This window comes from Lipotes vexillifer, unplaced genomic scaffold (genome assembly GCF_000442215.2).
Source record: "Lipotes vexillifer unplaced genomic scaffold, Lipotes_vexillifer_v1.1 scaffold811, whole genome shotgun sequence".
Taxonomy (NCBI): domain Eukaryota; kingdom Metazoa; phylum Chordata; class Mammalia; order Artiodactyla; family Lipotidae; genus Lipotes; species Lipotes vexillifer.
Genome location: NW_006775554.1, coordinates 885,672 through 910,920, shown reverse-complemented (window position 1 = coordinate 910,920; position 25,249 = coordinate 885,672). Strand labels below are relative to the sequence as shown.

Sequence of the window (25,249 nt, the reverse complement as noted above, 5' to 3'; positions counted from 1 at the left end):
CGCCGCCCGCCTGCGCCGCGGAGCCGGTGCCCGGGGTGGCGGGGCTCCGGAACCACGGCAACACGTGCTTCATGAACGCCACGCTTCAGTGCCTCAGCAACACCGAGCTCTTCGCCGAGTACCTGGCGCTCGGCCAGTACCGGGCGGGGCGGCCCGAGCCCGAGCCCTCGCCTGACCCCGAGCAGCCCGCGGGGCGCGGCGCGCAGGGCCAGGGTGAGGTCACCGAGCAGCTGGCGCACCTGGTGCGGGCCCTCTGGACCCTGGAGTACACCCCGCAGCACAGCCGCGACTTCAAGGTGAGCCCCTGGGGCACCCGCCTGCCCAGAGCTTCCTTCTCCGCTTCCGTCGCGGCCAGAGGACTGATGCTCTGGTTGCCTAAGGGAAGAGGAGCGGGCCGCGAGTCCGGGCAGATGGCGCTGATTGCGAGGGACAGTCATTCACTCATTCATGCATCGCGCATTTGTAAGGGCTTGCTACGTGGCGGGCCCTTTGATGGGCACAGGGGAGGGATGGGACAATGGGCAAGACCGTCTGCCATCCTGCAACTTACATTCTTGGGGGTGGGAGTGTTGAGCTTGGGTTCAAATCCTTGTTCTGCCACTTACTAGCGGTGTGACCTCGGGCAGGTTACTCTACCTCTCTGTGCCACAATTTCCTCATCTGGTACCTACCTCATAGTTGGTTGTGAGCTGCTAACAAGTTGATATGTTGGGTTGAACCCTATGAAGTTACCCACTGTTGACCGTTCTGACTTGCAGACTGGCACTTTTATAGCGTTCAACCTGGTATGTAAAATGCTTCCATTGTGTGCAGTGCTATGAGTATTTGCTGCCATTATTATTTTTAGTATTAAAAACTTTAACAAGTTAAAGAGGTGGTACCAGACAGTGGTTTGAAGGAAGTAAAACCTGGTGATGTGACTGATGTGCTGGCAGGGTACGTTACATGGGTTAGGGTGACTTCTCGGAGGAGGTGATGTTCTGAGACTTGAGTAACCACAGGGAGGGCCAGCCTTGAGGAGCTCAGGGGAAAGCGCTTCCCATCTGTAAGGCAAGTGTGGACACCTTGAGACGGGAAAGAGCCTGGTGTACTTGACCCGCAGTGTAGCTCCGGGATGGGCAAACTCTTTCTGTAAAGGGCTGCATAGCAAATGTTTTAGGCTCTGCTGTTCAAGATGCAAACTCGAGGATATTAAGTAGATACGTGTATAACAAGAAAAGACACATTTCTACACATTTTTTATTGCCTAAAATAAAAATGTTATAATTGAGTACAATATTTTGTAATACAGGTCTACTAATGAGAAGCATGGGACTCTTCTTTTGGAGAGTACAACGTTTAACTTAATTGGAGTTCAAAATTAATGTTCCCTGTTGTCAAATTGATTACAAGTATTCATCTCTCCAAATCATTCGTAGCTCACAGGCCGTACAGAAACAGGCAGTGGGCTAGATGTGGCCTTGGGTCCTTGCTGTGAGTGCGTGAGAGCTGAGAGAGCGGAGTGTGAGTGGTGGGCTGGGGCCAGGTGGCGCAGGATCATAAATTTAGGCTGTAGTACTAAGGAAATGGGCTCTTACTCTAAGCAAAAGGGGAAGATGATTTGGGATTGTATAAGGGACACTTTTAGGTGGGAAATGGATATAAATAGAACTAAATAGAATGAAATCACACAATAAGAAAGTTAATTCCTTTTCTGTTCTCTTTCTGTCCTGATCATGCCCAAGAGAAAGTCTCAGCTTGGTGGTTAGCTTGTCTTTAACACCTCTTGCTCACTCCCCCACCTTTTTTTTTTTTTTAATTTGTTTATTTATTTTATTTATGTATTTTTTGGCTGCGTTGGGTTGCCCCTGCTGTGCGCGGGCTTATCTCTAGTTGCGGCGAGCGGGGGCTACTCTTCGTTGCAGTCTGCGGGCTTCCCATTGCAGTGGCTTCTCTTGTTGTGGAATATGGGCTCTAGGCGCACAGGCTTCAGTAGTTGCGCAGGCTCAGTAGTTGTGGCTCACGGGCTCTTGAGCGCAGGCTCAGTAGTTGTGGAGCACGGGCTTAGTTGCTCCGCGGCATGTGGGATCTTCCCGGGCCAGGGCTCGAACCCGTGCCCCTTGAATTGGCGGGCAGATTCTTAACCACTGCGCCACCAGGGAAGCCCCCTTTTTTTTAAAAAAAAAAAAATAGAGAATAAGCTTCAAGTTTAGAGATCTGAATAGGTAACAGTAGCTAGAATTTAATAAGGTTATGTCTTCATTGGATTTGTCTTTTTTAAAATTTATTTATTTATTTTTGGCTCCATTGGGTCTTCGTTGCTGCGTGCGGGCTTTCTCTAGTTGCAGTGAGCAGGGGCTACTCTTTGTTGCGGTGCGCGGGCTTCTCTTGTTGTGGAGCACAGGCTCTAGTTGCACGGGCTTCAGTAGTTGTGGCTCGCAGGCGCGGGCTCTAGAGCACAGGCTCAGCAGTTGTGGCTCATGGGCTTAATTCTCTGCAGCATGTGGGATCTTCCTGGACCAGGGCTCGAACCCTTTGCATTGGCAGGCGGATTCTTAACCACTGCACCACCAGGGAAGCCCTGTCTCCTATTTATGGCAAATGGTACTGGCATTCCATTGGTGCTATGAAGTTTCTTTCTAAGATACACTTATTTAAGTATGAGTAAATGATTTGATTAAAATATAAATTGGTCATCTAGCTAAGGGAATCAGCTTGGTTGAGGACCTACTGTCTTGCTGAGGAACAGCACTGCCAAGGTCCACTCCTCTCCTTTTAATACATTTTACTTACATGTTATTTATATTTATTTATGTTCTACCCTGTTTTTCTCAAAAAGAAAAAAATGGTTGTTGTTTGATCTTGGAAATTTGAATGCAAATACTTGACTGGGATAGGGACTGGAAAAAAGAGATTCATGTCAGAGATCTCAAAATAAGAAAGTAGGAGGGAATGGCAGCCAACCAGCTACTATCGGTCTTTTTCTTTTTGCCTATATGTGCCTGCAGGTAGCCACAGCAGTTGCAGACTTTTCAAGGTCACAGCCTGGTGTTTTAAGTTTGGTTTTCCATTCTTTTCCAAAATGTGAAAATCAGTTTCTACAGCATTTTTGTATGTGAACATTTCCATTGCTTTTTAAGAGATTGTGTTTACTTTTTTATCAATTAAAAAGCTGGAACAGAATTGGGTCAATAATTCTAGAACAGCATGCTTTGGCAAAGTTGAACAGATTCTTAGAGGCCTTGTTTTTTTTTCCTGAATTTTATTTTATTTATTTTTTTTACAGCAGGTAAGCTGGAACAGAATTGGGTCAATAATTCTAGAACAGCATGCTTTGGCAAAGTTGAACAGATTCTTAGAGGCCTTGTTTTTTTTTCCTGAATTTTATTTTATTTATTTTTTTTATACAGCAGGTTCTTATTAGTTATCCATTTTATACATATTAGTGTATATATGTCAATCCTAATCTCCCAATTCATCACACCACCACCCCTACCCTGAGACCTTGTTTTTAAAAAAATGTAATCTTCTGAACCGTTAGTAGATTTCACTTTGCATTCATTCATTCGCCTCCCTCTGTTGAAGGTTTATTCAGTCAGTTAGGAATGTGTTCAGCACCGGAAAGAAGAAGCCCTAATGATGGTGCCTTAAGCAACAAAGGTGTTGAATTAACTCACCTGTAAGAAGTCTGGAGGTAGGTGGTTCTAAGGTGGTGCAGTGGCTTTATGGGCCCAGCTAGGACCCAGACCATTTCTTTGTTTCCATTCTGTTGTCCTTAGCTATCAGTGGCCTTTTGTCCTTAATGTTTGTCACCTCAGAGTTTTCTACCCAGTCAAGCCAGGAAGTCATTAGGGAAGTAAAAGTTCTTCCAGAAGCCCCCTGAACAGGCTTCTACTGACATCTCATTAACTATAATCATGTCGCTTGACCACCCTGGCTGCCATGGAGGCAGGAAGCTGGTATTTGGGTTTTCCTGCCTTAATAGAAGAGATGAGTAAAGGTGGGGATTGCCTTGTAGGCAGCCCACCAGAGTGCTTCGCCTACCGTGAGCCAGGCACTGTCACGTGGGGAAGACACTGCGCCTACCTGTGAAGCACAAAGGAAGTCGAAGCACCAAGCCAGAGGATGCGGGCTCACCAGTCACCACGCCCCCCTCACCTGCTAGTGGCACACATTGATATTTGAGGCAGATACTCTTCTCTACTCTTCTTGAGCTCGCATTCAGCCTCAGAATCCTGTTGAATTCTGGGCTCCAGACAGCCACTACCAGTTGGCAGAGGAGATAAAACCAATTTGCCATCTTGAGATAATTTGCCTTGAGGTCTCGAAAAGCACTTAGTTTGTCTTTGCATGTACTTGTATCGCCCCAAAACTTCTTTAAGTTCCTAACAATTTTGTTTGTAAGATTTTCAATTCGGATTCTAACCACATTGATTTCAGCTTTAGGAGCTTGCCAGGTAAATGGATTTTTGGTTATGGATGAGCTAGATGGTTGTTATGGTTGGATTTTCGTTTTCCAGAATGAAAGAAGTTGACTGGTCCAATCTTGGTAAGCTTTAAGAAACTTCTCTAGCTGCCGCTTATATCTTTTTCTTTTTTTGTGCAGTCCTTTTTCTCCTGCTGATAGAGTAGCGGTTGTCAACCAGGGCACTTTTGCCTCCCCTACCCCCTCATTTCTGGGGACATTTGGTGATGTCTGGAGACACATACTTGGGTGTCACAACTGGGGTGGGGTGCTACTGGCAACTAGTGGGGAGACTCCAGGTTTGGAGCTAAGTGTCATACAACATGCAGGACAGTATCCCTCAAAAAGGATTATCCAGCCCCAAAGGTCAGTAGTGCTGAGGTTAAGAAACTGTTGGAGGAATGTTTTGAACTTCCTTAGTGCAAGTTTTCCTTTCTTTCCCAGCCTTTAATGGTTATCTTGTTAACGTTTTCTTCTCTGTTTGCTGCAGCACTAGAGTAAAGGTTGGACTTTACTGGCAGGAGCCTTGGATCACTGTCTTAGTAAAACTATGAGAGTAAGTAAATCATTTTGAAACCTGAATGCTCAATATGCTGTTTTAAGAGGAAATAAGCCTGTTGTCCTAACTTTAACAGGATGCTAGCTTGGGTGCTCCAGGTTCGTACAGATGCTTTCTGATTTCTAGTACTCAGTGCCCTTTTGCAGCAAGTGAAAGACGGAAGGTCATCTTTCAAGTAACAAAGATAGGTTTTATAGCAGCAGTTTTCAAACTGTGCTTCCAAAGAACAACTAGCACAGAGTGATCTACTGATAAAAGAAATGTGGGGACTCCTTTCAAATTTGCAGGAAAACAAAAAGTAATTGATGAATCAAATTTTCTCTCCCACATGTTTTTCCTTGAACTTTGGTGCCTGGTGGTGCTTATTTATTAGTGAGAGTTCTTGGGTTACAAAGGGAGTATATGTGTGTAAATGAGTAGTGGCAGACAAGCTAGCAATCAGGGGCTTCCGCTGGCTCACTTTCACACCTTACTTTGTCATGGACTCAGGCTGGGGAGCTCTGATTTTATGCTGCAGACCTATGATAAAAGTTTTCCTCGTTTGTATGAAGCTGTTTAGTACTTTGAAATTTCACAGTGGTTCCCAAGAAGTGATCTGATTTTAGGGTGTCCCTCAAATTAATTTGAAAAATAGGAAAAAAAAATGAAATAGTGTCGGTCACATTCAGATTTGTGATGGTATTAAATAGAAAGTATATCTCCTCCTGGTCTGTTCTCTTGTCTGTCAAATGCTGTCAGTTCTGTTTTAGTGAAGTTCCACATCTTTGAAGGAGAAGGGCGGTGAGAGAATCATCAAATTTTAGACTTGGAAGGAGACGTGGGTGAAATGTGAGTGGTCCTCAGCCTTTCTGGATGCGGAAACTAAGGTTCACCTGCTGGCTAGAGGCTGAGGGAGCAGAACCAGAGTTCTGACCACCCCCCGCGATGCCAATGCACGCACTGAGCCCTGGTGCTGAGGTCGTCTTTTCAGCACAACCACTGAAGCGACAGGTCTCAACATAAAACATAAACAGGGAGGGTGGACGTGCTGAAACATGTAGCGTTTTTTTCCTCTAAGCTTGCAGTGCTAAATCGTAGTGAAAATAAGGTCAGCTGCAGCTAGCTTTATATATATGCTATTGCTCCTGAGACTTAGGCACTTTTGGAAGACTTCCTTAAAAAATTATCCTTTCAGACCATTTAAATGCATATATAAACACATCTTTTACATTGATGGGCTTATACTCTCCATAGAGTTCTGTAACTTGCTTTCCCTTATGCCCCTATACTGGACTTGAAAATATATCATGGGTAGCCATAGCTTTCATTGTTTTTTGTTAATACATCCAAGTCCACCTCATTCTTTTAAACAGTTGTATAGAAGCCCACTGATGGGTGTTTGGTTGTATAAAATTTTTAACCATTATAGCCAATCCTTCAACATATATCAAGTCTCCTTTTCTAAGGAGTGGGTCTTAGCTGTGGCGTTGCTGAGTCAGAGGGAACGTGCATTTACACTGTTGATGCACCTCACTAGACTATCCAGCAAAAGCCTGTGTAGGACAAGACTCTGACCCATCCATGCTGCATGATAGGGCCTTGCCGCTGACACGTGCTTCCTCTTTCAAGTGACTGCCCTATTCTTCAGTTTTCAAACTTATTTTCTTTCACGTAGGTCAGTTTTGTTCCTCTAGGTATGCCTGTTCTCCACTCTTTGTAAACGTGTATGTCTCTCTTTCCAGACATGTCCGCCTGATGTGTGCAGCTTCTTATCAGGTGGTAAAGGGGACTCATGAGAAAGTGCAAGAAAAGCATTGAAGAGGACTAGTTGGGGAATAAAAATACACAGGACAATTATGGACTCTCATGCTTGCTGACTTAAACCACATTTACTGAGCAATTACTGTGTATAAAGGGACTAGTTTAGGGGAGAGGGTTGGGAATAGAGAATTAAGTATGACGATTATAGGACAAAGTTCTTGCCCTCAGAGAACTTACCAGTTTTATAGGGAAATTTTTAAAAAATTGTATTGACTGGGAAAGTTCAGTGGGAGTTCAGAGAAGGGTGAAATCGTTGTGAACTGAAGTGCAAGTAGAAGACTCATTCATTCATTGTTGGCAGTTAAGCTTCTACAAATTAGTGAATTTGTGGAGCTCCTGGCTCCATGGCACGTGCTGTGCTAGTCATCGGGTATATGGGGGTAAACCAAATGGAATGGTAATGGAAAAAAATGGTGCCAGGTCCCGTGATCCATTCCTTCTTGGAACTTTTATTGTTACAGGGGAGGCAGATGTTAAACACACACTGGTAAATGTGAAATTTAAAATTATTAGAGCTAAGAAGGAAAAGATAAGGTGTATGAGAGAGAGTGATGGGTGTGGCCAGGCAGGAGTGATAAAATGTATTCAAAAGGCTCTGCAGGGGGCAGGGCTGGGGGTCCATTTGAAAGTCTGACAGGCCTTTTTCATGGCTTAGAGAGCTATGAGGGGTGTGGGATAGATGAGGCTGGAAAAGGAGGTCAGGTAGGCAGAGGCGGGTCCTGTAGGACCCCCTTGTAGACCAAGATTAGGGGTTTAGATTTGATTCTAAGAGCAGTGGGGAGCTGTTGCGGGTTTTAAGCAGAGTTCTGGCATGATTTCCTTGAAATGTGAAGTGATCATTCTGAGTCTGAATAGTGACTATAGACTGGAAGCAGGGAGGCCAGTTCGGAGGTTTTGCGAAGGTGGTGGATGGGATGGAGAAGCGGATAGATTTGATATATATCTGGAGGTAGACTCGATGGGACTTGCTAAAGGATTGATTCTGGGGAAGGCACTGAGGCAGAGGGGAGCAGCCAGAATAACACCCTGGTGTTTGTTTTGAGCAAGAGAGTGATTACTGGTGCTGTGCACTTACTTGAGGAGCAGCAGTTCTGGGGGGGTCGGGAGCTCAGTTTCAGATGTATTAAATAGGACACTCATGAGATTATCTAGTTGGCAGCTGGATAAGGAAGTCTGGAGTTCAGAAGATTGGGACTGACTAGAGATAAAGATATGGGACTCCTCGGTCTATAGGTGGTATTTAAAACTGTGGCATACTGCTTGGAATGGGATTTGAAGATAAATAAGGCTTGGATAGTTAAGGGGAAGAGAGATGCCATTCCATATTGTTGGGGAAATATTCTGAGCAAAGGCACAGCCATGGCACATTGTCTAGGGTCAGGGAGGCCACTGGGCTGTCTGCTGTGTGGAATTGATTTGCAGAAGTTTTTTCCAGCCTTGGCACTGTTGACATACCTGGCATTATTGGCTAGATGAGTCTTTGCTGTGGGGGGCTGTCCTGGTGTGTTAGGATATTGAGCAGTGTCCCTGTCCTCTACCCACTTAGGTGCTGGTAGTACTCCCCTGCACCCACCCCAGTCATGACAATCAAAAGTGTCTCCAGACATATGTCCCCTGGGGGGCAAGATTGCCCCTGGTTGAGAACGACTGATTTGGAGAGAAGGGCAAATAAATGTAGATGGCTGAGGAGATGAGAGGGGACAGATTATGGGTGCCCTTGAAAGTCTGTCACAACAATTTAGCCTTGAGGCTGCAATCAGTAGTGATTCAATTGAGGCTTCTTGAGCTGTGCAGACTCTGATTTGATGAAAAAAGATGTTTTAGAAAAATGGTTCTGATGGTGAGCAAAAACGAATCAGATGGAGGAGAAAGTAAGTGCGTGGAAAGGGCAATCACAGGTGTGACATGAGGAAAAGGAGGAGGAAAGGCTGAATCCAAGAGACATTTTGGAGGACATCGTGACATCATTAAAGAGACTCCAGGAGATAGAGAGGTAAAGGAAACACCGAGGTTTCAGACCTGGGTGATGGAGAAAATAAGAGGATATCTGACAGAGGTGGAGCAGTCCAAAAAGGGCACTAAGGGCAGAGAAGATCATGAATATAATTTGAACATGTGGGGTTGGGGGTCATAGGATATCTAAGGAGAGTCTTAATAGTTGGAAATATGGTACGATTTAGAACTAGCTGTGTAGACTTGGATTCAGCTGCATAGAGGTGATAATTGAATCCAGGAGCATTGAGTGTGTAGTCAGAAGCCCAAGGCCAAGCCCTTGGGGGAAACTAAAAATAAGAGGATAGGAGGAGGGAGGGACTTCTTGGACTTGTTAAAGGGGCAGAGAGATAGGCGGAAAACCAGGAAAGCAGAGTCAGGAAACCTGGCTTATTTAGGTTGACTTCCTGCTCTTAGCCCTGAGTACAGTGTAGAGCTGCAGAAACATCAGTTTATACCCAGTAAGAGGGGCTTCCCTGGTGGTGCAGTGGTTAAGAATCTGCCTGCCAATGCAGGGGACACGGGTTTGAGCCCTGGTCCGGGAAGATCCCACGTGCTGTGGAGCAACTAAGCCTGTGCGCCACAACTACTGAGCCTGCACTCTAGAGCCCCCAAGCCACAACTACTGAAGCCCGCGTGCCTAGAGCCCGCGAGCCACAACTACTGAAGCCCGCGCGCCTAGAGCCCGTGCTCCGCAACAAGAGAAGCCACTGCAATGAGAAGCCTGCGCACCGCAACGAAGAGTAGCCCCCACTCGCTGCAACTAGAGAAGGCCCACTCACAGCAACGAAGACCCTACGCAGTCAAAAATAAAATAAATAAATAGATAAATAAATTTTAAAAAATGCTATATACCCATTAAGAATCAAATTCAGGTTGATATATTGTAGTCATGATTCGTTAAGTCTACAGATTTATCGAGCACATTTTTGTGCTGGTCCTGTGTTGGGAGGCGCTCAGCTGTGCCAGGATGAGTGAGATGGTCCATGCCCTTAAGGAATGCAGGGTCTAGAAGGGAAGGCATGGGTTAAGAAACGATTGCAGAAGGGTAGGATGAGTGCTGTGATAGAGGTATGTATAGAAGTGCTGTGTAGACCCCAGGGAGGGAAGGGAGGGTTGGGGGGGACTGGAGAGATGATACCTTGGCTGTGTCTGGAAGGATTTGGTCGGAATCCTCTAGGTGGATAAGGGGAGAGGTGGAAAGGCCTTTCCAGGGCAGAAAATCCATCAAGTGCGAAGGCTTAGAACCTCAAACAACTTGGCTTCTTCAGAAAATTTCAAGGTCTAGTGTGATTGGAGCAGAAGGGTAGGGTGGTGGATGGGTTGGGGAGGAGGTCACTGAGTGATGCTTTGGGCAAGGTTAGATCTCTGGCTTTGTTCTTTGGGTGCCATGTCAGAGAATAGCATCTTGTGAGGGCAGCACCAAGGAATTTCAGACAGGCTTGTGGTATCACTGTCTTTTTCTTTTATTATTTTTCAAAGAATGATCACTCAGAGGCCAGGGACATTGAGGATGGGGAGGTGATGATGAGAGAGGGCAGGGGCAGAACTGGGGGGTTCAGGGAGAACAGAATATATCTTAGCCTCTTTGAGCCTGGTTACATTTGGGAAACTGAGGCAGCATAAAACTTTTCAGAGGTGCTAAATTCCACTTTAGGCATGTTGTATTTGAGGTCCCATGGTAACTCATGGAGGAAAATATTCAGTAGCGTAGGCTAGAGTTTCGGCTAGAGATTTTTGTTTTTTTGTTTTTTGTTTTTTTTTTGAAGATGTTGGGGGTAGGAGTTTATTAATTAATTAATTTATTTTTGCTGTGTCGGGTCTTCGTTTCTGTGCGAGGGCTTTCTCTAGTTGTGGCAAGCGGGGGCCACTCGTCATCGCTGTGCGCGGGCCTCTCACTATCGCGGCCTCTCTTGTCACGCAGAGCACAGGCTCCAGATGCGCAGGCTCAGTAGTTGTGGCTCACGGGCCTAGCCGCTCCGCGGCATGTGGGATCCTCCCAGACCAGGGCTCGAACCCATGTCCCCTGCATTAGCAGGCAGATTCTCAACCGCTGCACCACCAGGGAAGCCCTAGAGATTTTTATTTGTTATTAAACTCCCCTTCTGAGTTTTTAAAAATATCTTTCAAACCAGCAACATGAACTAGCACTGTTATAATAAAATCTGTTATTTTGATTTGATCTAATTTGGTTCTTTACACATTTGCAGAGGCAGAGCTTCAACTTGAACTCAGGGCAGTGTGATGATAATGTTTATGCTCTCACTGTACTGAACACATTGCCTTGAAGTGCCATCAGTTTACATTTTTGTACTTGTCCACATATATATTTTACGTAGTTGCTATTATCCTGGCCAGGCCATTTTGTATTATAATTTTTTTTCATGCAACTTACAAAACATTTTTCCATGTTTCTAAATAGTACTCATAATACTGTCTAATGTTTAATGATACATACGGTATCATATTGCTAAGTGATAATTTAATCATCCAGTCCTCTTTTTTTTTTTTTTTGGGCGGTTCGCGGGCCTCTCACTGTTGTGGCCTCTCCCATTGCGGAGCACAGGCTCCGGATGCGCAGGCTCAGCGGCCATGGCTCACGGGCCCAGCTGCTCCGCGGCATGTGGGATCTTCCCGGACCAGGGCACGAACCCACGTCTGCTGCATTGGCAGGAGGACTCTCAACCACTACGCCACCAGGAAAGCCCTCCAGTCCTCTTTTATTGGGCAATTTCCCCCATACTCATTTTTATTACAGTGAACATGAATCATGTGTATAGCTTTTTGTTTTGTCATGTTATTTATTTAGGATAAATTTCCAAACATGTTCTCAGAGCATCAGAAGCTTATGGACATCTTTTTGACTTCTTATTACAGAAATTACAGTGCTGCTAGTTTGATCATAAACTTCACCCAGCCCAGTGAATGGTGCATGTTGGATGCTCACAAACCATTTTTGGAATGAGTTGGATTTTATAATTTAAATTTGTTATTGTCAGTTTATATTCATTCTTTGCTCATTTGTCTATTGTCATTTTTTCCAATTTTTTGTTGTGGTAAAATACACATAACATAAAATTTACCCTTTTAGTTGCTTTTAAGTACAGCTCAGTGGCATTAAGTACATTCACTGTTGTGCAACCATCAACTGCTGTCCATTTCCAGAACTTTTTCATCATCCCAAACAGGAACTCTGTATGCATTAAGCAATCACTCCCGTCTAGTCCCTGGTAACCTGTGTTCTACTTTCTGTGCCTATTCTAGGTATTCTATATAAGTAGAATTACACAGTACAATACACAGAATCCTTTTGTGTCTGGTTTATGTCATTTAGAATAATGTTTTCAATATTCATCTGTGTTGTATGTTGCAGAATTTCATTTCTTTTTATGGCGGAATAATATTCCTTTATACGTATGTACTGCATTTTGTTTATCCATTCATCTGTTGATGGACAACTGCGTTGTTTCTGGTTTTTGGCTATTGTGAATAATGATGCTATGAACATAGGCATTCAAGTATCTGTGTGTGTCCCTGTTTTTAATTCTTTTGGGTCATGTAGTAATTCTGTGTTTAACTTTTTGAGAAACTGTCAAACTTTTCCACAGTGGCTGCACCGTTGTACATTCCCACCAGCAATGCATGAGGGTTCCAGTTTCTCCACATCCTTGCCAGCACTTGTTATTTTCCATTTTTGTTTTCAAATAATAGCCATCCTAGCATGTGTGAAGTGTTATCTCATTGTGGTTTTGATTTGCATTTCTCTAATGGCTATGATCATTAGTCATTAATGACTTAACTGATGACTTGGACTATCTTTTCAAGCAATAGGCTTATTGCCTATTTGTATATCTTCTTTGGAGAAATGTCTATCCAAATACTTTCCTCATTTTTGAATTGGATTTTTTTTGTTGTTGTTGATGCTGAGTTGTAGGAGTTCTTTATATATATTCTGGATATTAATCCTTTATTAGATATATGATTAGCAAGTATTTTCTCTCATTCCGTGGGTTGTTTCACTCTCTTGATAACTGTGATGAAGTCCAATTTGTCTATTTTTCTTCTTCTGTTGTCTGTGCTTTTGGTATCATATCCAAGAAATCATTGCCAAATTTAATGTCATGAAGGTTTCCGTCTTTGTTTTTTACTAAAAATTTTATAGTTTTAGCTCTTATATATAGGTCTTTCATCCATTTTGAGTTAACTTTTGTATTGATATATGGTGTAAGGTAACGTTACAACTTCATTCTTTTGCATGTGGATATTTAGTTTTCTCAGCACTGTTGTTGCAAAGACTACTGTTCTTTCTTTGTTGAATGGTTTTGGTGCCCCTGTCAAAAATCGGTTGACTGTATATGTGAGGGTTTATTTCTGGGCTCTTTATTCTATTCCATTGATCTATATGCCTGTCTTTGTTTCAGCATCACACTGTTTTGATTACTGTAGCTGTGTAGTAAGTTTTGAGATCAGAAGTTTGAGTCCTTCAAATTTGTTTCTTCTTTTTGTCTTTGGAGTTCCTAGAGATTCTATATGAATTTCAGAATAGGCTTTTTCTGCAGAAAATGGGATTTTTATAGGGATTGCACTGAAATCTGTAGATTGTTTTGGGTAGAATTGTCATGGTAACAATATTGTCTTCCAATCCATGAACATGGAATGTCTTTTTTAATATTTATGTTGTCTTTAATTTCCTTCACTTAAGTTTTGTAGTTTTCAGTGTACAGGTTTTTCACCTCCTTTGTTAAATGATTATTCCTAAGTATTTTATTCTTTTTGATGTTATACATGGAACTGTTTTCTTAATTTCCTTTTTGGATTGTTCATTGCTAGTGTATAGAAATGGAACTGGTTTTTGTGTGTTGATATTGTGTCCTGCACTTTGCTGAATTCATCTATTAGCTCTAACAGTTTTTTTTGTGTGTGTGAGTCCTCAGAGTTTTCTACATAGAAGATCATATTATCTGCCAACAGAGATAATTTTACATCTTCCTTTCCAGTTAGGATACCTTTTTTATTTTTTTAGATAAAGCATAGTCGGTATACAATGTTGTGTTAGTTTCTGGTGTACAGCAAAGTAATTCAGTTGTATATATTCATATATATATATTCTTTTCCATTATAGTTTATTAAAAGATATTGAATATAATTTTCTGTGCTATACAGAAGGACCTTGTTGTTTATCTATTTTATATATAGTAGTTTGTATTTGCTAATCCCAAACTCTTAATTTATTCTCCCACCCTTCCCCTTTCTCGCCTAGTTCTGGCTAGAAATTCCAGTACTCTGTTGAATAGAAGTGGTGAAAATGGGCATCCTTGTCTTGTTTCTTCATCTTAGGGGAAAAGCTTTCAGTGTTTCACCATTGAGTATGACGTTAGCTGTGAGCTTTTCAGATATGGCTTTTATCATATTGAGGAAATTTTCTTCTTTTCCTATTTTGTTGAGTGTCTTTATCATGAAAGAATGATGAATTTTGTCAAGCGCTTTTTCTGAATTAATTGAGATGATCGTGTGGTAGTTTTCTTTCATTCTATTAATGTGGCATATTACATTGATTGATTTTCATATGTTGAACCCCTTTTCATTCCAGAAATAAATCCTACTTGGTCATGGTGTCTCTTGGGATTTTGAAGGTTCTTTTCTTTTATAAAAAACTTTATAATAGCTCTTAATAGAGTGTAGATGTAAGGTAACACCTTCATTAAGCCTTGATACATTTGATATAGATACTCCTCTGTCTCTTGCTCTTTTAGTTTTGTTAACTTTTATGTATTACAGAAGGTTTTAATGTTTTTGAACCTGTACCTTTCCCTTATTTTTTTGTTATGTATAGCTGAAAAGTTAGGCTTTCATATAGGATAATTTTTCTCTTTTATTTTTTGTCAGTTTTTTCTTTTATGTTCTAAAATATTTCTCTTTCCAATAGTTTGGAGTTTGGTTTAGTATAATGCAAGTGTAAAGTGGGGATTTATTTTAAGGTTTGAGATTTCCCATCTTGTATAGTACATTGAGTGGTTGAGAACCTGGACTGGAGAGCCAGACAGCCTGTGTTCCAATCCTAGCTGCAGCACTTATTAGCTATGGGTCCTTGGGCACTTAATTCTCTGGGTTTAGTTTCCTCATTTGTAAAATGGGGAAAAGACTATATCTACCTCATTTGGTTGTTTTAAAAAGAAGAGAAAAACTTGGCTAAGGGACTGGCATACCATCAGTGCTAAGTGAGTGTTAACTGGTATTGTTACCCCAGCCTTGTTATCACACTGCTTATTTGTAAAAGTCTTCTCCATATTTAGAATTTTATGGTCTATTTCTGAATTTTGTGTTCTGTTTCATCAGTACTTTTATTGGTACCACATGGCATTGTTGTTGCCTGTTCTTTTCATGCTATTCTTCCCCCCCCCCACTGTGAAACATTTATTTTTCTTCTGCAATATTAGGCATGATTAAAACCAGTGCAGAAAAGTACTCAGTACCTTGGGTAAGAGAGGAGCTATCGTGCTGTTCTTTTAAAGTTCTCCAGACAAATTTTAGAATCATTTTGTCAGGTTTCAAAAACCAATCCTATGTGAATTTTAGTGTTAAATATCTACATTAGTTTGGGACAGATAACCATCTTTGCTGAATGTCTGCCCGTCACTGATAAAATTCATAACTTTAAACAAACCGTAAACTAATAATAATGTTACAGTAAGAAAACCTGGTTGACTGATAAGTGAGGAAGAAATTGCAAGAGTTATTAAAAGAACTGCCTGTTCCCCCAAAAGATTACAGAATTGGATGGATTTATTCGTACATTCTTCCAAGGATCAGATAATCCCCATGTTGTATGACTGTCAAAAGTGTAGAAAAATTTCCTCTCCGAGGCAAAAGGATTCTGTTTCCTAAACCTGTTCATGTCTGTCTCCTCCACTCCACTGCGAGGCCCTCGAGGGCAGTGAGTCTGTCTTATTCAGCATTGTTTCGTTGGAGGTGCACAGTGTATTGGTCCATCTGAACTGAAGATGCCACAAGCAAGGAAGGACAGCTTGCAGACCAGCCTCAGTTGTAAATGTAGATGTGCTGATGATGGGCCACTTCTCTTGTACACATGGGTCAGACCTCACTTGAGGACTGTGGTCACGCTTAGGCTTTAAGCCTTGCAAGAGGAGGAGAGAAACTGCAGACGGGTGGCATGCCTCAGTGACAGAACTTTTTGAGCATGTTGTCTGAAAATGGAATGAGATGCCTCACCTGAGTATTTTTATCATCGGACAAGTTTAAGCAGAGCCCTGGGTAGTATTGTAAAGGAGAGTTACACACCCCATAATAGATTGGACTGGATTCAGTTTATTTCTTTCCCTTTCCTTGTCTCCTGCTCCTTTCCTCTGACTTTTGAACATATAAAAAATGTATATTTGAAGCAGAGTTGACAGTGTTTGGCAGCTTTACGTGAAGGGTGGATAAGAAGAGGAGGTGAAAATAACTTCGAGGTTTTGAAACAGGGTGTCTTGGGATGGTGTTCTCCAAGCCTGGAAGCACAGAATGGAAAACGATTCTGGAGGTGAGTGGATAAGTTCAGTTTTAGAGAGGTCACATAGTATTTGAACATAAGAGCCCTAGGAAAACTTGTTTGTTGTTGTTATTATATTTGTTGAATGTCTCTCATGTGTCAGGCAGGCACTGTGTAAAGTGAATCGTTTTAAGTTTTTGGTGAGCCATGTAGAAATGTGCCGATCTGGTCAAAATGTGGAAATCTCTCTTAAACTGATACAGATGTAGTAATAAAGATGCTTGTGCTGAGTTACAGATGCTTATCCTGAGTTAGTTGTTTTACATCTTCCTTTGTGTGGCTTGAAGTTTTTTGTTTGGCTCTGCCACTTTTGTTTTGTTATTAGTGTGTGGTTTGGTGGATTTTTCCTGTCCCCATCTATACACTTGTCACAATGAGGGGCTGCTAAATAGGGCAGTGTTCTCTGTTTGTGTAGTTCCCCACAGCTGTTTCCTATAGTGAAGACTCAGGAAAACAATGACCTCATGGTTTCCACAAAAAAAGCCTTTTATTTATAGTCATGGAAAAGAAATCATTCAAAACTGAGTAATTTAAAATTCTGTCCTCTGCAGCTTTTTCCTTCAAAAATATTCTTGTTTGCTCTGTTAATTGGCTGTTCCTCAAATGACCTTTTATGTTTAACAAACAACATTTTTGCAGTGGAGCACATCGGGATATCTTGTCTTTCATTTGATTGTGATCTTTCTCTATTTAGAAATCATTCTTTTCTGCCACGGACTGTGGCAGTTCCTAGAGGAATTGGCCAGTCACCCAACATGTGTTGCTTCTTCCCTCCAGTTGTTGAGCTTGGATGGTAGCAAACAGTGTGTCCACAAACAAACAGTTCACGCATTAGAGGATTGCATAGGACTGGTCAGGAAATGCCTTTGTTGCTTCTACTGTCAGGAACCTTTGTAAGCTCATCACCAGCTTAGTAAATTCTTTTTCTTTTTTCTTTTTTTTTAAATTCCTTGACTTTAACTCTTGGTCTTCTCATCTTTAAGAGCAAGGCAGAGCTGTCTGATTCTCAGGAGATTTAAGAAATAATAATAATCATAATGAAAATACCATTTATTTGTGTGGAGCCAGATTATTGATTGATTGATTGCGGTACGCGGGCCTCTCACTGTTGTGGCCTCACTGTTGTGGCCTCTCTCGTTGCGGAGCACAGGCCCAGCAGCCATGGCTCACGGGCCCAGCCGCTCCGCGGCAAGTGGGATCCTCCCGGACCGGGGCCACTGCGCTACCAGGGAAGCCCCATTTATTTATTTTTAACCTTCTTTTTAAAAAATTTATTTATTTGGCTGCATCGGGTCTTAGTTGTGGCATGTGGGATCTTTCGTTGTGGTGAGCGGGATTCTCTCTAGTTGCGGCATGCGGGCTCTAGAGTGTGCAGGTTTAGTTGCCCTGTGGCATGTGGGATCTTAGTTCCCTGACCAGGGATTGAACCTGCGTCCCCTGCATTGAAAGGTGGATTCTTAACCATTGGACCACCAGGGAAGTCCCTGGAGCCAGATCATTTACACTGTACATTCATATACAACTTTTTCATTTAATCTTCACAACAGCCTGTGAAAGAAGCATTACTATTCCATTTAAACGATTCAGATATAGGGCTTCAGCGCTAGTACTTGATAAGTAGCAGAGCCAGAACTCCAACCTTGCATGGTTTTTATGAGGTTAAAGGAGAAGATATAATTAAGGGTTTAGTGCAGAAACTTGCACATGGTAAGTATTCCAGAAATGGAAGGTGGTGATGAGGAAGGTGCTCATTCCAAGTCTGTGGTCACCTGAGTACCCTTCCCCATTTCTAAACTCTGTCCTATTGGCAGTTTTTCTTGCTGCCAGAGTAATCTTACAGCTTACCTGTAACTACATTATTTCTCTTCTCAAAAATTGCCTTTACTTTTTCTTTTATATACAAAATGTGGTATAAATTTCTTAGCTTGGCATTTAAACTTTTCCGGAAAAATAAAATAAAAAAGGCGTGCATAAAACCAGCCCCATTAAAAATAATGGTCAGATTCAATAGACACACAATTACTGTTAATTTGCTCTAAATGTTACTGATGCTTACTCTGATTTCTGTACTTATCTCATCATGGACTGGTGAAAAAAGTTCACAGACAGGCACCGATCTGTGGATCATACTTTGAAGAGCACTGCTGTGCAGCTTCCCATGGTCTGATTTTGTCTGTTTATTCCCTTAGTTTCAATGAAAATGTTTTTCTGTCTTTGCTTTTCTTGTAAAATGGTAATTAGGTCTAGAGGCTTAATGAGATTCAGGTTTGAGGGTTTTTTTAAGCCCTCTTCTTCCTTTTTTGGTAAAACTAGTTTGTGGGAGGTGTTATAAACTTCCATCAGGAAGCCTGTCTTGTCTGGTCGTGTCTCTTGCAGTGTTAGTAGTCATCAATGGTTAGTCCTTGATCCATTAGTTCAGTAAGGGTTGAAAAATGGTGATGTTTTAATTTTAACATTACTTTTCACTTATTAGCTGGAGAACTTCTATAGAGACTCTCGCCCTTGTCGGTTGTTTGGTTATTCCAAAGTAAATTTGGAGAAGAAAGGCAAAATAAATACGTGGTGTTTTTTTCCCTTTATTTTCTGCATTTCAAAATAATTACTTGATTTCCAAATGTAGTTAGTGAGTTTTTTTTTTTTGTAACTGTATGAATTAATGGATTTAAATGCATATTTGATGTGTTTCAGTCAGTTACAGTTATTAACCTTATTATGCCCAACTTGTCCCTTTTTTGGCCATTGAGACAAGTCGGCTACCAAGTCCTTTTGACACAGTACTGCTAGTAGTCTGTGATGTCAAACCAAAATGCAGGAAGTTAAGATTTTCAAGGCTCATCTTATATGTTTCCTGCTCCAGATCTGGAATCAGTCATTTCTTCAAGGAGCCCTAGTTCCTTTTGGTGGCAGATGGTACTAAGACACCACAGTCTGGACATTAGGGGTGTACTTGGTTTCTCTGTGTCTAAGTAGGCAGAGCTAGGAAATGTGTGATTTGTTTTAAAGGTGTAATAAATCAATAATTCATATTGATAGTTCCATTCAGGATTTCAGGGTTTTTATTTAACCTCATTGATCTTACATCTGTTTTTCCTTTCTTCCATGCTGAAAATCCTGTTCTTAACACTAGTGTAAATTCTCATTTACATTATCTCACAGTGCATTCATAAGTCTCAGAATAATCCAACACTACCACCAACAGGATGAGTATTTGAAAAAGGTTTAAGATTTATTTATTCATTTATTTATTTTTGTCCATAGGATATGTCCTACTAGGACTGTATAGTCATATTATTATGTTTTAAAGTCACTTGGAATAGTTCTCAGTGTGGCTTTGTCACCATTGTGATATACAGTTAAATTGATTTGTTTCTTTTTGCTTTTGGTTTTGAAGAGTCGTTTTTTAAAATGTAGCTTTGTTGCATAATTATGTAAAAAATAAAATTCATTTGCCTGAAGTCAAATCTACAAAACAAGATCTGTTCAAAGAAGTCTAGTTTCTGTCTCTGATTCCTATATGCTATTCCCTTTCTCGTTAAATTTTATGATTTATTGTTTTAATATAAGCAAATACATGTATTCATAATCTTCCTCTTATTCAGGTAAATAGTAGCACACCATACGTACATGATTTTCTTAGTCTTGCTTTTTTCCTATAGATAATATGTGAGTGCTTACCATATGCCCTGCACAGTGGATTATTTTATGTATTCCTTATAACATTGTAAGGTAGATATACATATTATTATTTCAGTTTTACAGATGAAGAAACAGAGGCATTTCTACAGACCTTTAATTCTCTGATTCTCATTATTCCCCATAGTATCTGGTCCTGTCCTTTGTGTGCTTGTTCATGAGTGAATGAATGAGCAGGACCTCACTTTTGCAACTGCTTTACTTTGAGCAACGATGGGAGCAGAGAAAGACTGTTTTTAAACTGTAGGAAAGGAGATTCAACCTTTTCTTTGAGGTCCATAGCTCTCTATAGCTGGAGAGGAATGCATAGTAGAAAGAACCTTTTTCCTGACCAGAGGTGGTCCCAGCAATTACAAAGATACATTAACTTGGAACATTCTTTAATGTTACCCTAAAATAAGAGTCCCTTTTTGACAGTGCAGTGACAGCTTGGTAAATCTCCCTCATTTTAGAGTCTTTATTCCACTGAAGTTATGATAAAGTAGGATAGCTAAAGAAAAGACAAACTCCTTTAAAAGCAATAGCTCATGGGAAATAGCTACTAGTTAATGATTTCAGGATTTTAATAGTGACAGGAAGGAAGGAGGGTAGCCTCATTTCCCTGCAGGCAGGAGAGAAAGAGGAGCATTGGCAGCTTTTTATCTTATATCCAGCAGGAGGAAGGGTTAGCTAGGTTGGAGGCCTGTTGGTCGTTACCCTTTGACGCTCTGTTGTGACATCAGGCAGCTGGTTAGGCTGTAGTAACTGCCCCACCCACTTCCTGGTGATACCCAATTCTCTCTCAGACTTCAGGCTGTCAGCATCAGAGGATAGTGCTGGGAGGAGGATGAGGGCAGCCAGGGTGCAGGTCTGCTCCTTTCCTTTTGAAAATCTGTGAACTCATGAATTTTGAATTTAGTTAAAATCCTGGTATGGCTGAGATCTTGGGGGTGGTCACTGAGCCTCAGTTTCCTTATTTTCCTTTTCATTGCCATGTGGTAATGTCAGCCTCACAGACTGTGGTGTTGAATAACCACTGGTTCCTTTACATCTAAGTGGTGGAAACACTAGCAGGAAAAACCCACCAACCCAGCCTGTGAAAGTAAGCCTAGAACATAGGAAAGGGACCCTGGTAGGAAGAAGATGTGGAGGATCCTACACCACAGCTAAGTGCTGAAGACAGATAAATGTGTTCCACCCCAAATTTTCTCTGGGTCTGGCCTTGTGACTGTAATTGTTTTGAGCTCTCCTTTCATGCATGTGTGCTGACCTCTTGAACTGTAGACTGTTTTTGAACGGGTGGTATTTAAATCTCCAGTGTAACAGTGCTAGAGGATTCACTGAGGCATCTGTCCCCCAAGAGGGTATCTCTCACTATGATATATTCTGTGCCATTTTGTTGTCATTGTATGATCTTTCTTTTTTTTGGTTAATATTTATTTGTTTATTTATTTATTTATGGCTGCTTTTGGAAGCCCCTGTATGATCTTTCTTGAGTAACACAGTAATAACCCATTCATCTGGCTTTTCGAGGGAGTAAGTCTTTCATATAAGTTATTTCCTAGATAATTATTTATTTAAATATCAAGTCTTTAAAAGTTTAACTATTTTTCTTTGATAGATGGCTTGATGTAGCATATTTTACACACTCACTCTCTCAGGGAGGGAATCCTGGGCATACTTTACGCTCTTTGGTGATTCAGAGTCTTGATTATGAGCATATGATCTATTGCACTCTTCTTCTGTACTGTGGAGGTTTCTTTGGGGCTAGTGGGACTATGTAGGACTTAATGAAGGGTCCTGGCTTGCTGTATTGTTTGAATTCTTATTTTTGCTTTTTGTAATACTCCTTCTTGCTCCCTACAATCGTCCCTCAAGGTCCTTCCTTCGTTTTCTCTTGCTTTATCCTGTTTTACTTTATCCTGGGAGCCTATACCTCCTACTTCCTCATTCCTGCATTTTGCAGTTTCTAATCTGCTTCTAGTTAAATAAGCAGATAAATAGAATTGGCTCAAATAAGACTAAATATGCTGAGTTAGGGCCTGAGAGTCTGGCTAAATTAAGAAACTTTAGGGTTTTCCTTTTTGAAGTCAATTTTTAAGAACTTCAAAATTGTGTATGGCCTACATACAGAAAAATGCATAACATCATTAGTGTACAGCTCAATGAACACTAAATCCTAATGTGATATTATATCACCCAGATCAAGAAATGGGTTGTCATTAGCACTTCAGAAGCTTCCTCTTTTGCCCCCTCCCAAACCCTACCCTCTCCCTCCTACCCGAAGGTAACCACTTGCCTGGCTTCTAACACCATTGATTCGTTTTGCTTGGTTTTGAGTTTTATTATGAATGAAGTAAAAGTATATGTTCTTTTTAAAGAGAGCTTTATTGGGAGGCAATTTACATACCATATACTTCACACATTTAAAGTGTATAATTCAGTGGTTTTTAGTATATTCACAGAGTTGTGCCTCCATCATCACAATTTTAGACATTTTTATTATCCCCAAAGAAGCTCCATATCCATTAGCAGTCATTGTTCATGGCCCCCACCCTCCCAGTGCTAGATGTCCGTTAATTTACTTCCTGTTTCTGTAGATTTTCCTATTCTGAACATTTCATATAAATGGCATCATACAACACATGGCCGTTTGCATTTGGCTTCTTTCACTTAGCATGATGTTTTTCAAGGTTCATCATGTCATTCCATGTATCATTCCTCTTCATGGCTGAAAAATATTCCATTATATGAATATACCATATTTTGTTTATCCATTCATTTGTTGATTGACATTTGGATTGTCTCTGCTTTTTGGCTGTTATGAGTAATGCTGCTATAAACATTCATCTACAAATTTTTGTGTGGAAGTGTGTTTTTATTTCTCTTGGGTGTATGCCTAGGAGTAAAATTGCAGGTTCATATGGTGACTCCATGTTTAACTTTCTGAGCAACTGCCCAACAGTTTTCCACAGCGGCTGCACCATTTTCCTTTTCCACCAGCTGTGTGTGAGGGTTCCAGTTTCTCTACATCCTTGTCAGCAGTTGTTACTGTCTGTCTTCTGTTATAGCCATCTTAGTGGATGTGGAGTGGTATCTCATTGTGGTTTTTATTTGCAGTAAGGAATCTTTTGTGTCTGGTTTCTTTTGTCAAAATTCATTATGAGTAACATCTATTTGGATAAGAGTAATATCTAAAATATTGCAGAAAACTTGGAAAATATGTAAAAGTTGAAAGAGGAAAATTGAAAATGTATAGAAGTTTGGCATACTATTTTTTTTTCCTTTTGTGTATGCTTTAACATAATTGGGATCAAACTGTGTATGTAGTTTTGCATTATGTGATTGTCTTTTCATATTGTATTAGTCATTTTTTTCAAAAAAACTCTTTAGATCACTGTATGAAGGTACTGTAAACCTTTTTTTGGTTGGTTTCTGGTTGCAGTGAACATAGTTTTTACATAAATCTTTCATTTTGACTATATCTTTTGGATATTTAGAAGTGAAATTCCTTGGTCATTGTTTATCTATTTTGAAGGTTCTTAAATCATATTGTTAGTTTATTTTACAGAAGGGTTGTGCCATTAGCAGTGTAAGAATGTCTGCCATACCCCACTGTTGCAAAAAAAAAAAAACCCTTAAGTTGATAAATGGAAAAGAGCATTTTATTGTTTTATTTGCATTTTTTTGTTGATAGTGAGGTAGGGCAGCTTCATCTGTTCTTTAAAGTGGGAGGATATCTATATGAGAGTAACATTTCGATAATTTAGGGAATTACCCTGTTTTGATTTCACAGATTTCTCTTGTTTGCTCTGTGTTTTCACACACACCCTTCCAATCAGCTTTCACATTCTACAGGCAGATGAACAAGACCTGTACCAACTAACATTGGCCGAGATTGGGGCAGTCAGACCAGGTCTAGACTGGGAAGGTTCTAAGTTGCACTTTGCTAGGAAAAGCCTGGAGCCAGGGTAAGCTGGAGGCTTGCACCTGTGCTAGTTGTCTGCTACCTGATTCTTTTTTTTTTCAATTAAAAAAAAATTAATTAATTTTTTTGGGCTGCGTTGGGTCTTCGTTGCTGGGCATGGGCTTTCTCTAGTTGCAATGAATGGGGGCTACTCTCTTTGTTGTGGTGTGCAGGCTTCTCATAGTGGTGGCTTCTCTCGTGGAGCACAGGCTCTAGGCGCGCAGGCTTCAGTAGTTGTGGCACGCGGGCTCAGTAGTTGTGGCTTGCAGGCTCTAGAGTGCAGGCTCAGTAGTTGTGGCACATGGGCTTAGTTGCTCTGGCATTTTCTTAGGCCAGGGCTCAAACCCATGTTCCCTGTGTTGATAGGCAGATTCCTAACCACTGTGGCCACCGGGGAAGTCCCTGCTGCCTGATTCTTGTTGTGAGGGTTGAAAGAACCGGTGGAGGCCAGGACTGATTTGGAGACTACACCTGTGTGCAGTTTACTAGTCCGCTTGGCTTAACTATCAAACTATCAAACTATCAAACATGCACAGTGTTGGGTATGGAGAAGAGTGATACAGCAGGCCCATGACTTGAATGCTTCTTCAGCCAGTTAAAATTTATTTGGAGTGCCCTGGGTTTACGGCAATATGAATGCATAATTTATAGAGAAACTTGCTGGATATCTATCTGCTTATGAATAACATCTCTTGATTACTACTAATTGATGCTTTAGTTATCAAAATGCAATAACAGAATATTGATTCAAAGCAAGATTATTTCCAGAATACTCTGCATACCTTTATAAAATTGTCTATTTGGTCAAAAACATTTTAGATCTGTTTATCATCAAATTCCAATATATTCAAAATCAAGAGGATGTATACTTTGCCAGTGAACATAAACACACTGATTATGGAAGAAGTAAATGCACGTTTGGCCTCGGAGTAGTTCAAGGCTTCACGCCTACCCCACTCCTTGTCTTTCCCACCCTATTTCACCTCCGATGACGTGTAGGTCCCTTTACTTCCACCCCAAAGAGGAATGACACTCAGCCAAGAACATCATTGGCCCCTGTGCTGGTGAACAGGGCCATGTGCTGAGTTCATAAGCCAAGCCCACGTTCCCCCTCTTCTTCCCTCCACTTGCTCAAGAAGCTGATGCTGCTATTCTTTTTTTCTCTTACTAGGGTTAAGCTTTCACTTCCCACGCGGCAAGCCAGGGAGGCCTAAAAAGGCCCCTGATGGGTGGCTATAGGCATACATTCTTTTTTTCTTTCTCTTT

General features: G+C 41.2%; 1 protein-coding gene across 1 annotated transcript in view; it reads left to right on the top strand.

The window, feature by feature from the left end:
• The window catches only part of USP31 (ubiquitin specific peptidase 31), a 70,894-nt gene that overhangs the window by 773 nt on the left and 44,872 nt on the right, over positions 1–25,249 (top strand). The window contains exon 2 of the mRNA XM_007450007.1: positions 1–296. Coding sequence (XP_007450069.1) covers positions 1–296 — 296 coding nt within the window. The remainder of the gene's footprint in view (positions 297–25,249) is intronic.